General features: G+C 34.3%; 3 protein-coding genes across 6 annotated transcripts; all 3 read left to right on the top strand.

Moving 5' to 3' along the window:
- Positions 1-138: 138 nt before the first annotated feature.
- LOC142556316 (serine/threonine-protein kinase BLUS1) lies at positions 139-1950 on the top strand. The gene has a single exon (XM_075667756.1). It carries the CDS (start codon positions 246-248, stop codon positions 1713-1715), a length of 1470 nt encoding a protein of 489 aa, XP_075523871.1. The 5' UTR covers positions 139-245; the 3' UTR covers positions 1716-1950.
- A 2208-nt stretch (positions 1951-4158) lies between these two features.
- On the top strand, positions 4159-4872 carry LOC142504524 (transcriptional regulator SUPERMAN-like). The gene has a single exon (XM_075617372.1). It carries the CDS (start codon positions 4159-4161, stop codon positions 4870-4872), a length of 714 nt encoding a protein of 237 aa, XP_075473487.1.
- A 5596-nt stretch (positions 4873-10468) lies between these two features.
- On the top strand, positions 10469-14575 carry LOC142556315 (ethylene receptor 2-like). Of its 4 annotated transcripts, none has more exons than XM_075667752.1 (3): positions 10469-10798; positions 11242-13121; positions 13856-14575. In XM_075667752.1, the coding sequence occupies exons 2-3, from the start codon at positions 11379-11381 to the stop codon at positions 14396-14398; spliced, it is 2286 nt and encodes a 761-aa protein (XP_075523867.1). In that variant the 5' UTR covers positions 10469-10798; positions 11242-11378; the 3' UTR covers positions 14399-14575. The 4 variants fall into 4 exon arrangements, with proteins under 4 accessions (XP_075523867.1, XP_075523868.1, XP_075523866.1 ...); XM_075667753.1 differs by having other exon boundaries at positions 10469-10812; positions 11274-13121; XM_075667751.1 differs by having other exon boundaries at positions 10469-10812.
- The last annotated feature ends 789 nt before the right edge of the window (positions 14576-15364 follow it).

Below are 15364 nucleotides of genomic sequence, written 5' to 3'. Positions count from 1 at the left end.
CAAATCAAACAGTTGAGAAGCTCACATGAACCAAGCTTATTTTCTACAGAAAAGAATTTCACAAGAAATCCGCGTAATCCTTCACCCTTTTCTATCCATTTCTTCCTTCTTCCTCTTAATATAAACCTGTCAAATAGACGCATATTCAACGTCTCATTGATCCCTTTTCACTCAAGAAATCAAGTACGTGCGAATATTATCAAGAAAAACACCAAAATCCAGAAAAGATAATCAAGAACACGAAGATGGAACACAAAGAGAAAGGAGCTGAAGATGATTCAGGCGGAAATAATCAGTATCCTCTTGACTCAAAGTGCTACGAAATTCTTGATGAAATCGGGAGAGGAGTTAGCGCAATTGTGTACAAAGCAATATGCATTCCATTAAACTCTTCAGTTGTCGCCATCAAAGCCATCGATTTGGAAAAATCGAGAGCAGATTTAGATAGCGTAAGACGCGAATCCAAGATTATGACGCTTCTGTGCCACCCAAATATCCTCAGAGCTCACTGTTCCTTCACTGTAGAAAGCCAACTTTGGGTGGTGATGCCTTTCATTTCCTGTGGTTCTCTACAGTCGATTATTTCTTCTTCATTCCCTGACGGATTGCCCGAGCCCTGCATCGCGACGGTTCTTAAAGAAACTTTGAGTGCCTTATCATATCTACACGGGCAAGGCCATTTGCATAGAGATATTAAGGCAGGAAACATCCTTGTCGATTCGAATGGATCGGTCAAGTTAGCGGATTTCGGGGTTTCGGCCTCGGTTTACGAGTGGAATTCTTCGTCTATGATGCTAACTGATGTGGCCGGGACGCCGTACTGGATGGCACCTGAGGTTATACATTCACACACAGGGTACAGTTTTAAGGCTGATATATGGTCTTTTGGTATCACCGCAATGGAGTTGGCACATGGGAGGCCTCCATTGTCTCATCTACCACCTTTTAAATCGTTGATCATGAAAATTACGAAGAGGTTTCGGTTTTCTGATCATTATGAGCAGGGTAAAGATGGAAAGGCAAAGAAATTTTCGAAATATTTCAAAGACATGGTTGGTTTATGCCTTGACCAGGATCCTTCAAAGAGGCCATCTGCGGAGAAGTTACTGAAGCATTCTTTTTTCAAGAATTGTAAGGGGAATGATTTCTTGGCGAAGAACGTGTTGCAGGGATTGGCAAGTGTTGAAAAAAGGTACAAAGTGGGAAAGATGCAGAGGGCTTTTTCACTGAGTAAAAGTGATGACGACGACGACGAAGAAAATGTAGGTGATTTTTCGCTGGAAAATGGGAAGCAGAGAAGGATCAGTGGGTGGAACTTTAATGAAGAAGGGTTTGAATTGGAGCCTGTTTTCAAGAACTGTATAGAAGGTGATCAAAGAGATGTGAAACAGGTGAGTTTTGAAGTAGAAACAATGCTTCAAGAAAATAGATCGAATTTCGATGGGGGCCGAAATGATGGCGGTGTCGACAAGGGAGTTGTTATGGACAGTTTGCTTCTTTTGAAGAAGAATTTGGATTGTCAAATGCAAGAGGTTGTGCAGATGATGGCATTGATGTGTGGGGAAGAGAGTGTAGAGATGATGGGGGTCAGCAGGGAAGAGCAGATGATGCAGGAGATTGAGGAGTTGAGAATGGAGGTGGAGAATGAGAAGAAGAAGAGGTTTGCATTCGAGATGGAATTGGAGTTTCTGAAATTGCAGCTCCTAAGGAAGTAGTTAAACATATGGTGTAAATCTTAGATAGTTTGGGATATGATATATTTTGGTGAATGTAAGAAAGGATAGTTTACCTTTAGTTGCAGTGACTTCACTTGATGGTTTATCATCGTTAATGTCTGTTTCTTCATTGAGATAGCCCTATGATTTGGATATAAATGGGCCTTATTCTTCAGCTTAGCCCATGCTATTATACCAGAGTATCATTCCTATGCCACTTCATATTATTATTATTATTATTATTATTATTATTAAATAAACTCTGATCAATTAAAGCAAGCTAGCTAGGGAACGATTCTTTTCCAATGGAGAGGGAAATATTTCTGTGTTTTGCCTTTTTCTTTAATTAAAAAAGAGAGCAAATGAGCTTTCAAGCTAATTAATTAATTGTGCCTTTGTTTTTATTTATGTTTTGCTATTTGCAAATGTAGTTACTATTTACTATAGCCTACCTAAGTTCTTTCCTGAGAAAGAAAAAGGAAAGGAAAATGGAAATTTTAACAATGAGACAGCGGAAAGCATTAGTTATGACAATATATCATGCTATAAATCAAAGTCAGAAGAATTAGGTGCAAGGAAATTATATTTAATAAAGGGGATCGACTAAGCTCATAATATATACTTATGAAATTATATATACATTTTAAGAATTGTTTTCAATCATCGAAACGTCAACTTATATGTAATATTAACTACCCACATAAAATCTTTCTCTGACATAATTATTCTTTGTGGTTGCCAGATAAATTGTGAATGATTTTATGCATACAGAAATCTTTTTTAAAAAAGTTTAAATTCATATGTTTTATTTAAAAAAAAAAAATTTAAAACCATGAAGGCAATACCTGCAATATGGGCAGTATTACCTTAAAAAAGTGAAAGTAGAAGTAGCCTAGGATGGAGTCACTCCATTGGCCACCAGTCATTCACTAAATCTGAGCTAAATAGGGCACAATCTTTTGTATGTTCGTGGGTTCTGAGAAAAGCTTACTCTCTTTTGAGTGAAAAAATGGTAAGCAAATCTTGGTCACTGAGATATACTTTTCTCTTGTGATCTAGCCAAGGTGTTTGTATTACAAATATTCTCCAAACGACAAAGATTTTTGAATGAATTTTGGGTGTCAGGGAACAACGTGAATATCTACTTATTAGTAATCATTGCGATTCATATAATTTGCAGTTTTGGCTTGCATTCATCATAATAAAGTTGTCAAGTATCCTCCTCAACATAAGATATAAATATATCTTGACTAGAATTGAACCATGCGCCTAAAACCCTCAAATCTAACACACACACATATCCCAAAAGAAATAAATGCTTCTTTTTGAAATGACAATCCTGATAACATACAAATTGACAGGCAAAAAAGCTCTGAGCTAGCTGAGAACATACATAACAAGCACCATGCCTTTAATTATTTCTATCATCTAATTAAGGCGGGGACCATTCCACTCAACACATTCAATAAATTATGTCAAGTCTATTTATATATATACACAAGATGGTAATAAATTCAGACCGTAACATGCTTCGGTTAACGATGGAGTTTCCCATCTGAAGTTTATATACTTTTTCAAGACTTATGTATCTTCAATCCACTGTTAAACTTTAGCAACGGCGTTTGAAGTTTTTTCCTTCGCTATCCAAAAAAGTGTTGCAATTTAAAATGTTAAACAACTATGTTTGACATTCTAATTAAGCATGAGATTCGTTGCCTAAAAGTCCATGCTATGGATAAAAACTAAGCAAAATGTAACGAGGAATAAGGACATACACTATATGTGTTTCCCGAAATGGCATAACTTGGGAGGACGAGGTTCTACAATTAGTGATCAGTAGTGGCCAAACATAGGGAACATGCACTGCCTAATTCCATCCAATCACATTCTCGTTTGCTGGTTTAGAATTTGATGCGCTCTGTAAATTACTCATCACACCATCTGATCGGTACTGTTACAAGCCCTCTAAAATAATGATATTTAATTTTAAAGAATATTCCAGCCTATATTTACATACATAATTATGATATTGCTTTCAATGTGGCGCAAGGGTCACTCTAAAAATAAGTTACTGAAGAGTTAGAGGTACGTAGTTAAGAAATCCAAAAAAAATTAAAAGATTGTCAGCCCTTTTTTTTTTTTAAAAAAAAAGAAAGCTTTACTGGCTATGATTTATTATAGCAGATTAAATTGAAAAAAAAAATTACAATTTAGGTTTTCCTAGTATGTTTTAGGGAAAAAAATATTTTCCTTGTATTTCTTAATTAAGTGTCCGGTGCTAACAATGTTATAATATCTCTCAACCAGTATATACCCACACTGACCCGCTACCTTTCTCTATTTATATCACGATCATCACTACAAATTATTGCCGAGTGATTCTTCCTTCTGTCTGTGTAGCCTTTTGACACTTCGCACATTCACAATTCTACATACACAGATAATGGAGCGATCAAGAATCTGTATGGGCAGAAATACGAAGCAGCAACAAAGAAACAATATCAACAATAGCACTACACAAAGAATCCAAGAAATGAACGTTTACAAGTTCAAGGGAAAATGGGATTTTTGCCACGAGTTCAAGAACCATAAAAATGCTGAGGATAACTCAGTTGGAGATGGATTTTCATGGCCTCCAAGATGTTATTCATGCAATTTCTGCAGAAGGGAATTTAGATCTGCTCAAGCTCTAGGGGGACACATGAACGTTCACAGAAGGGACCGAGCAAGATTGAGGCAATTTTCTCCGCTGAAGATTATCCAAAATCTAGATCCTAACCCTAGCTTGAATCCAAACCCTAGTTTGATGTCGTCTCACTGGACAAGGTTCCCTCATTACACTTCTCCATTACCTCCATTCTTCCCTTCTTCACATTCCCGTTTCTCTTCATGTTTAGACAGTAATCATGCTAGTATTGAGAGATCGAGGGAGGAAGGTGTTTTGTTTGAGAACTTGATGAAGCCGAGCGCAGGGGATTTGATGAAGATGGAGAGTCAGAAAGCCTTTAACAGTGTCGAAAAGTTTGGTTCATTTGTTTGTGAAAAAGGGTGTGAAAATGTGAAGAAAGATTTGGTGAGATTGGACCTGGAGATTGGCTTGATTAGTCAGTACTCTCATGCGGAACTGGATTTGGAACTTCGACTAGGGTACACTTAAAAAAAATTCTCTGATATATCATGATTTCTCTTGAGCATATTATATTTTTAGGTGTATGATTGCTTTTCTTTTACGAATCTAAAGAAACACGAAGATTTGCCAAGCCAAGTTCTTTTGGGTGTACGTATATATATATATCTCATTAATATATCTAAAAACACAAGAATTGCAAGCGTGCCTGAGGTCCATCGATGCCATGTCTATCTATGTACCTGGCCTGGTCTCACTCAATTATTGTTACGCCCTATATGAAACTTTTCTGACCACCCTGAACTTTGGAGGCTGAGTCTCCAGGAGGCACTCAAAACTCTATCGTGTTCCTGAAAATTGATTTAAGTTGTGTTTAGATCGAAGAATATATTCAAAATGTATTTTTATTGTTTAGATAAATAAGATCATAAATTTCAAATACACGTGTAAGAACGTAAGATGTATATTTAATATTTGTTTTATTATTTAATCATAAACAATAAAACTATAGTTGAATCTATTTATTTCAAATTCATCTTTCCAAACACAACCTTAAAAGAATTCAAATAAAAGTTCAAATTTTCTCTCTAAAAAAGAAAAACATTCAGTATTAGAACTAATTATTTGGTAGTCTAGGTGATTTTAATACACATTATGGGCCAGTGGATTGATGACATCCCCAAAATGGGATGGTATGCATGTTCCCGACAAGTTCTTGGTGTCAAATGGCATGATGACATTTCCTAAAATGGAAGAGAATGAAATGAAATATTTTGGTCAGTTTCAAAAGCATGTACAGAGAATTGAAAGAGAAAGAACTGTCTTCATTCTTTCCCAATTTAGGAATCAAGCACCTCATTTGAATACTTCCAAACGAGGCTTAATGATTCAAAATTTATTCTCTATTGATCATTTAATTATATTTAAACCCCATCATTCAAATGGACGAAGATTTAAAGAATAATTATAATTAAATTAGTGTGTGTATATGTGTATTATATATAAAAATGTAATTGTTCTGTTTTTCAAATTTGATTGACAATATTATGTTGCATTTGGATGGATGAATTTTAAATGTATTTTTGTAGTTTTTAGAAAAGTAAGATCGATATACACTTCAAATTCACTGCTTGCATGTTAATTCATATAGTGTTTCATGTTAATGAGTGTGAATTTTAAGTTCATCCAATAATCGAGCATTAAAAAATTCATTCTACTTTGTGTAAATAAGATGTAAATAAGTAACATATGAATTTAATATTTAATATATTGTTTCGTTATTAACAATAAAACTATAATCGAAATCCATGAATTTTAAATTTATCCACCCAAATGCAATTTTAAGGTATTGTTTGCATCTTCTAAACAAAATGATCATCTGAATTTCTTCTTTTAACATATCATGTATGGATAATGAGGTAATATACATATACCACCATTTAAGTTACTCATTAATCCATGAAACATGGCTGCCTGGAGTTTTATTTTTGTTGGGACAAAATCTTGACATTACGACAGCCGTATATGGTTAGGTTGTAGATATAGCTTAGAAACAAATAATAATTAATTTTGACGTTGCAGGAGGTATTTATTTTGAGATCACTAAATCTAATTCATTAATACATACAGGCAAATGAATGATGTATTGCATTCTCTGCGAGATGCCAAATCAGAGGATTGCATAATATAGGGCTTACGTCTTGTCACACACTAGCCCTTCAACTCAGATATATATATAGCAGCTTTGACCAAAGACGATAGGGAAAAGTTGGTCTTCAAGTACAAGAATAGTGTCGATCAATCGAAGAATCGACATCACGTTATGTACCCCAATCGTTAATATATATAAAAGCCCACGTTGAGCCAGATGTGTGTGTGTGTGTGTGTGTGTGTGTGTGTGTGTGTGTGTGTGTATTATGTGGATTATACCAATGGATTTTCTTTTGCTAATTTCTCATTGTGATCAGTACGAGTCATCGCATGTATCATTTTAAACAGAATTCAAATATTTTTTTTAATTTGAAGATTATTTATTATTTACATATTTATAATTTTTGCAAATGGTAAAATTATTATGAAGTAATAGCAAAAAAAAATTGAGGTTGGGCGCTTGGAAACCCACTCGATCAATACGAAAATTAAATATTTTAAATATTATTAAAAAAATTAAATTCAATTATGCACATGATTCGATAATGTGATGGGGTCTTGCGAAATTCAATAAGCTTACACGCGAAGTTTACGTTTATGATTTACTTAAATTATACAATATAACGTGCACTTTCCAACTAACATAATTTTAATAAGAGCTAAAAATTTCATAATTAATAATTTTTTTAATACAAGAAATGGTCAAAAAAGTTGATAATCATGTCGCTAGTTAAGCTAAACGCGTGATTTGGCCGTCTATTGGTTTTTCTGTCTTAACAAAGGTGACAATTAATGTTTAAAGCCGATCGAGAATTGAAGTTGAAAAAATCCCATGTGTTGCTTCTATTTAATTATTCTTTTACTAAGAGATGCATGACTTATATACATATTTGGTCTCGAGTCTTTCTTGCCTTAATATATGGTATATCGATAAATAAGAAAAAAGACATTTTGGTAATTAAAGATGCCGAAGAGATTAGTTACACTAATATCTAGTATAAATAGTACTATTGCATCATAAAGTTCTAAAAATAATTGTTTACATAAATATATATATATATATATATATATATATATATATATATATATATGAATGAAAGGTGACAGTTCGACATTAATAAGCATAAATTCAAAAAGACTAACTTCACGCCTCTATCTGTTTTGATGATGAAGGATAATAATCACCAGACATTCGAAGCCGGCTAAAACAATAAAACCAAGAAATATATCACAGAAAATAAATTAAATAATAACTTTTACAACAAAATAGATAGCACAAGAGTCAAGATCAAGAGTTTAGTCTTGAGTTTAATTTATCTCCATATTCGCAACCCTAGCTCCCAAGAATATTGTTTCCCACATATATAACCTATATATATTTCTTTCTTCCAAGCGCCCAACCTCAATCGCCATCTGGGATGATACCTAGATACAACATGGTTAACAAAACAAAAAATTCCACAAATTCTCGTTTTACTAATTTGAATGTTATACGATTCCAATCTCACTGGGATAGAACAGTCGTTAAAGATTTTTACTTGACAAAGTTTTGCAAATTTGTAAACGAAAATTAATCTATAATCATTTTTTTGAAACATTATATTACCCAAGAATTAATCGAACAACTTTCGTATCATGTTAATGTATATAGAAATTCCAACGGCTAACTTTGAAAACAAAGACCGACCATTGAATTGATGAGTGGAGAACAAGTCATGATTGGTCGGTATCATGCAACATTAATAACAAACAACGACTGATCCCAAATTAACGCGTTAAAGTTAATGGGCTGGTCCAAGAGCAACTCAATCCCAATGCTTTTAAAAGTTTTATTAAGCGAACATATTATACGGACCAGTCAACAGTAATTCTCAGAACCATGGCAATTTCTTGTTGAAAAGGAAGTTCATATATAAATATAATTGATAATTCGTTGTCAAGCGGAATCAATGGAACTAATACATAGGCCAATCAGTACATCATGACGACGAATTTGATTATGCTTTCGGGAGACCGACAGCCTATCGCTATACCAATGCATCTGTACCGTGCATGCATCTTCGACAGACAATTACATTACAATTTACAAGGAGTTAATGATATGAATATACCTTTTAATTAATACTTTTTTTATATATAGTAATATTCGAGTTTTGATCTTAAATATAATAAAAGTTAATTTATGTATTTCCTCGAAAATTCATGGGGTCAAGTCCGTCCACCCGTGCATGAGATATGAATTCTTGACCAAAAAATGTCCGAATCCTTGCCGTTTGATACACTCGATGGACGTGTTTTCATCTCATGTTCGTCTCATTTTTCACTCATCTCATGTGTAATTCCATCAATTGGTCAGTAATGACCCATATATGACATTTTGAAAAACCCGTGTACTATTTATTGTTTGGGTGATTAAAAAGGGATTTGAATTATATTATTTATTTGATTGCTCCAATTCTTTTGGTGGTCAAGAGATTGTTATGCATGCCGCCACTGCACATTGTTGGAATAAGGATGCATGTAAATTAGCTGTGTCAATTCTAACTTCACCCACTACGTATTATATTGAAAATAACAATTATGGATTACATCGTGGTTTTAAAAAATATATGCTTGCAAAGCACTAACCCATCGATATATATATAATACACATGTCCTACCTTAATTTATCCTTCTTGAATCTTGAATACTCGAGCTTAATTAACTTGATTACGTCATTCACTACTTAAGCTTGATTATATTAAATTAACAATAAAAATTTATAATTTTCGAAGGAATAGACATTAAAATATTTAAGTCAATAATATGGAAAAAAATAATAATATGTATACATAATTCGAACCGAAGCAGCGACCCGTACGAGAATGCTCAATCCTGTAATCAAAATACATAAATTCGTGAGTCAAATTATTTGACAAGTGAATAAAAAAGTATATCTTCGTTTTAAGGGGGTCAGGGTCTTCACCTTGTAGGGCCACTCTTTTTTTTATTTCCTTGGCCAATTTATTATAAAAAAATATTTGACTAAAAAAATAGTTTGCATTCAGTAAAATAAATAATAATAATTATTATTATATATATATATTATTATTATCATCATAATATAAAACTTTGCTATCTCTCGAAAAAATATAAATCAAGACAAACTGCGAAAGAGATGGTCTTTAAAGTCTGGATTCATTACTTTGTAGAAAGAGGGATATTTCCAAAGTCAAATATAAAATATTTCCCCATTTGAACATCTTTAATACTACATTAATTATTATTGAATAAAATCCGGTTAAACTCTATTACAATATACTGTTTTTGAAAGGTTAAAAATCTGAGAATGTATCATGTGATATGATTTGATTCGGTCAATATTCGTAATGCAGAGTAATATTTTTATATATAAAAAATAATAATTTTTTATAAATCGATTCGGATTCGAATTATTATCACAAAATTGATTAGCGATAAGATTTCGTTTTTGTGTAGAAATTTTTGTATCGCTGAATTTTACCGTACATGATACTGTTTTTATTATTATTTATTTATTTATGGGGGCAAGCTAGGTAAATCAATTTATTTCCCAAAATAAAAAGATCAGCTGCTATCTATTTATATATATATATAAAACGAATCGTGATATATGCATCTTATTTTATCTAGGACTCATATACAAGCAGAAATGGTATATATCTGACATTAAATCAGTCCTGATTTTTCCAAATGTCTTAAACAATTAAATTTTGTTTTCAATTTATTCATGAAAAACTCACTGTTTTTAGATTCTTAATTTTATTTTAATTAAACACCAAAAATTATGTCATACGTGGATATGAGTAATTGCAATAAATAAAAAAATAAATGCAAATAAATATTCTTTTTTTATTGAGGTTTTGATTGGCAGACGTTTTCTAGCAAAAGTGTGTCCAAGTTCTCTTCACCAACCCCACTCTGAGAATTCTTCTGCTTCTCTCTCTCTCTCTCTCTCTCTCTCCATTACATTATACATACAATTGATAATAATTTCTCTACCCTCTCTTCTTCAACCATTGAATCTGCCTTGTTCTCTTATTTGGCAATGCAAGCAGCAGCAATCGCTGATCTCTCTTCTCTTTCTATCTACACACACAAATATTCCTTCTGTAAAACTTTCCGAGATTCAAACTTTATTCCTCTTCTTCCTGTTTAACAAACTGTATCACGAATGGTTTGGTGGGAAATGATTTTTATGGAAAATAGGCAAAGATACTGTTTCGATAGAGCCCATTCGAATTCTTGGTTGTAAAAAGCTGTCTAAGGATTCAAGTTGTATTTATAGGTGCATTTCATCAGGTAAAAAAATTCTTCTTTTTATTTTATTGGTTCTTTTTCGATGTTCAGATTTTAATGGCGTGGTTTTGATTTTACTGGTTCATCTTTTGTGTTTAAAGTCTTGTTTTTGGCAAGTTTTTCTGTTTTATATCGTTAAATTAAACATAGTGGGAATTTGTTGCATAATTAACTCTACCACAGCTGTGAAAAGCACCAAATTGAATATATTTATATGGATTTTTTTTTTTTTGCGTTTCTGGCAAGGTTGTGGGTCAGATCTTTGTTGGGTCTGAGGTTCCTTTCTTCCTAACATGTACCTAAGTATCATATGCTTTTTCATTCTTTTGTATGATGTTTGACTTAACGAACGCCAAATTTTATATTTTGAAGCAAATATATTTTATATTTGCTATTTGATGGGTTTTTATTTGATTAAACATCTACCGGCAGGAAAATGAATGCTAGCTGTTCTTTCGTGATAGAATTGGCCAATCTTGCACCTGTGAATTGAGCTGCATTGGAGGCTAAACTGGATAAAATTCAATGGACTGGAAAAAATAGATTAGCTTATCTATGCATCGGCTGCCATGTTAAAGACATCTTGTTTCTTGATTTTATCCATATTTATTTTGGTAGCTGCTGCTGAAAATGGATTCTCCCGTTGCAATTGCGATGAGGAGGGATTTTGGAGCATCGAGACTCTTTTGGAGTGCCAAAAAGTTAGTGATTTTTTCATCGCAGTGGCCTATTTTTCCATTCCGATCGAGCTACTTTGTTTTGTTAGTTGTTCGAATGTCCCATTTAAATGGGTACTTTTCCAGTTCATATCCTTCATTGTCCTCTGTGGCATGACACATTTGCTAAACGGATGGACTTACGGTCCGCACCCGTTTCAGTTGATGCTCGCTCTGACAATTTTCAAATTCCTGACAGCTTTAGTTTCGTTTGCCACTGCCATAACCCTTATCACACTTATCCCCTTGTTACTCAAAATCAAGGTGAGAGAACATATGTTGAAGAAGAAGACATGGGATCTTGATCGGGAGGTAGGAATTATTAAGAAGCAGAAAGAAGCTAGTTGGCATGTTAGGATGTTAACTCAAGAAATTCGAAAATCCCTTGACCGGCACACGATATTGTATTCGACTTTGGTTGAGCTGTCAAAGACATTGGATTTGCAGAATTGTGCTATTTGGATGCCAAATGCAGGTAGAACGGAAGTGAATCTTACACATGAATTGAAAGGAGGGAGCTTTTCAAATACGGGAAACTCTCCAATCCCAACTAGCGATCCAGATGTGAGAGAGATCAAGAGAAGTGATGGAGTGAAAGTACTAAATCCTAAGTCGGTTCTTGCTGTGGCAAGCAGTGGAGGAACTGGTGAGCCTGGTGCTGTGGCTGCAATTCGAATGCCTATGCTTAAGGTTTCCGATTTCAAAGGTGGCACCCCGGAGATGATTCCGGCATGCTATGCAATTCTTGTTTTGGTTCTTCCGGATGGGCAGGGTATATCTTGGGGCGATGAGGAACTTGAGATAGTCGAGGTCGTAGCTGACCAGGTTGCTGTTGCTCTTTCTCATGCTTCAATTCTCGAAGAATCTCAACTTATGAGAGACAAATTAGTGCAACAAAATCGAGCACTACAACAAGCGAAACAAGATGCATTAATGGCAAGTCAAGCCCGAAATGCATTTCAAATGGTAATGAGTAAAGGATTAAGAAGTCCAATGCATTCAATGCTTGGACTTCTTTCCATTTTACAAGACGAAAAATTAAGTACCGAACAACAGCTTCTTGTCAACACCATGATTAAGACAAGCAATGTTCTTTCAGCCTTGATAACTGATGTGGTGGATACTTCGACCAAAGATAATGGAAAATTCCCTTTGCAAATGAGGTCTTTTCCATTGCATTCTATGATGAAAGAAGCTTCTTGCCTCTCCAAGTGCCTTTGTGTTTATAGGGGTTATGAATTTGTGATCGAAATCGATAAGTCATTGCCAAATCAAGTATTGGGAGATGAGCGTCGAGTATTTCAGGTCATTTTGCATATGGTTGGGAGTCTGTTGAAGGGAAGTAAACAAGGGGGTTCACTTACATTAAGGGTATTTCTAGTCAGTGGTAGTCAGGGATGGAAGGAGCGAAAAAGAGGCCAGGGGCGAACAAACTCGTCTGATGGCTATGTTTATATAAGGCTTGAAGTTGGGATTCGTCGTATCAGCTCCCAGACAGAAGACAACACACATCCCGTGATTCCACATGGTTTCCAGAGATACTATAATGGAGTGGAGGGAGGAATGAGCTTTAGCGCTTGCAGGAAACTAGTTCAGGTGTGTGCATTAACCGTGTTATTTATTGATTTATGAAGCTGCCCATTGCATAAATATGATTTTGTTAGGTAATTTCATGATATAGTTTTTTTTTCTAATGTATGATGGAAACGGCAATTTTGTTAGGTAATTTCATGATATAGTTTTTTTTTCTAATGTATGATGGAAACTGCCGTTTCCTATTGTTGAAATTTTATTTTGATCTGTTTGTAATTAGGCACCAGGGTAATTAGCTTCTAATATAAATTTGACAGTTTTGTTTCCACAAACTAATTTGTCTTTGTGTTGCAAAGGCAAGAATATATACCATGTTTATAAAATATTTGTTATCGATCAACTACAGTTTGTGAGTACACGGACAAGAACCAGAGTTAACATCATAGTTATGGTACAAATTCATTTTTTTTATATTCGACCTCGAGTATGAACTCGAAGTTTATTAAACTGGCCTGAAATTCAACTGGAAACTTTAAAAACTAACTTTTCTGGACTTGAGTTCTGTTTGAAGTTGAGTTCAATTTATTTTTTTTGAGTTTAATGATCAAAATTTGCTCGAAGTATGGCTCAACTCAAGCTGATAATCACGATTAGTTTTAGATCGAAAAAAACGAGTCAATACCAAATTCAGCTCAGATGTATGAAAAAATGTTCAAGCTCAAGTTAAATAGTTTCGGATATATTTGAGCTGTTTCTAAAAGTTTGGCAACTGACTTTGCCTACTTGTTTATCGGCAGTTGATGCAAGGAGACATCAGGGTTATATCAAATCCTGAAGGTTTTGATGAATGCATGGCTCTTGGCTTACGGTTTCAAGTCCGGTCCTCCGCTGTTACAAGCCTATTAGAACATGGTGAATCTTCGGATCGAGTCCATTCGAACACCCTTTTTAGAGGATTGAAAGTTCTTGTAGCTGATGCGGATGATGTAAATCGAGCAGTGACACGTAAATTGCTGGAGAAATTGGGATGCACGGTTTCTGCTGTTTCATCGGGATATGAATGCCTCAGTGCTCTTGGTCCTTCTATATCTTCCTGTCAAATAGTGCTCCTTGATCTGGAGCTACCCGATTTAAATGGCTTTGAAGTTACTACAAGGATTCGTAAATTTCGTAGCCGTAGCTGGCCATTGGTCATCGCCTTGACAGCAAGTGATGACGGAGAAACAAAGGATAAATGTGGCCAGATTGGAATGAACGGTGTTATTCAAAAACCAGGCTCGTTTCAAGAGATCGCGAACGAGCTTAAACATATTTTGGTGCAGGCTAATAGAAGTTTGTGAGTCAGTTCTGGTGCAGGCGAATCCATATGGTATCGTTGCCTTGACAGAATAATATATAAGAGATGTTTTGCTATTCATATAGCTGATGCCTCATGGTATCGGTCATTCAGCACAAAGATGTCACACACACAGCAATGATAGTCCATAGCGATTTCCTATACCAAGTTCATCTTCTTTTCACTTTCCATTGTCTTTACGTTTCCAAGCTAATCTAAGTTATCATGCCTATAATTAGAATAGCACATAAAATCTTTGAATTTTCTGGCCTTAATCTGAGACATCTTTTGTTTGGTTACTTGATAAGCCACTTTGCCACTAGTTGAGCGTGATTCGAGCTTTAGGCCGGATGCATTGATTTTGTCGAGTGTGGGGACTGGGGAGCAACGGGCATAAGTTGAAAACTATAACTCATGGACCATCGAATCTAAAATTAATTATATAATGGTTAACAAATATCCACTTGAGGTTGAAAAAACTTCTTGTGCAAAGGGATCTGAATGTTCTGAAATTAAAATCATGATGATTGCAGTATTTTCATGGCCTAGCTAGAGGATGACTTTTAAATCAAAATAACTCCCTTTGGAATTCGCATTAGCTTTTAAATTAAACCAACATGAGATTGACAGGCTTGAAATCTCAAAAAAATGGGGTATTTTGAATTGAAACCTGTGTTTGAAAGTAAATTTACATTGAACACCTCAATGAAGGGGAAAAAACCATACAAAAACCGCAGAAATTTGTTCCCAAGTTGGCATAAATAATAAAAATAATAATACATTTTAAGTAATATTTAAATATTATGGCTAGTCTATTGTGCTGTTCAAGATTAATTTCTACCACGTACATACCTTATTCGTCAATTAATAACAGTAATTAAATTTATGAAAATCAATCTAGATTATTTTACATGCAACTTTGTACATATAAAAGTTGATTAAAAAATATTGTCGACACGAAGAATGACGT

Source organism: Primulina tabacum, chromosome 9 (assembly GCF_025594145.1).
Source record: "Primulina tabacum isolate GXHZ01 chromosome 9, ASM2559414v2, whole genome shotgun sequence".
NCBI lineage: Eukaryota > Viridiplantae > Streptophyta > Magnoliopsida > Lamiales > Gesneriaceae > Primulina > Primulina tabacum.
Note: the sequence above shows the minus strand (reverse complement) of the source record. Positions and strands in the feature narration are given on the sequence as shown.

Coding starts and splice junctions, on each gene's coding strand:
- LOC142556316 (XM_075667756.1), top strand. CDS start 246: ATGGAACACAAAGAGAAAGGAGCTGAAGATGATTCAGGCGGAAATAAT.
- LOC142504524 (XM_075617372.1), top strand. CDS start 4,159: ATGGAGCGATCAAGAATCTGTATGGGCAGAAATACGAAGCAGCAACAA.
- LOC142556315 (XM_075667752.1), top strand. CDS start 11,379: ATGTTAAAGACATCTTGTTTCTTGATTTTATCCATATTTATTTTGGTA. Junction 13,122..13,855: donor CTTGCAGGAAACTAGTTCAG/GTGTGTGCATTA, acceptor GTTTATCGGCAG/TTGATGCAAGGAGACATCAG.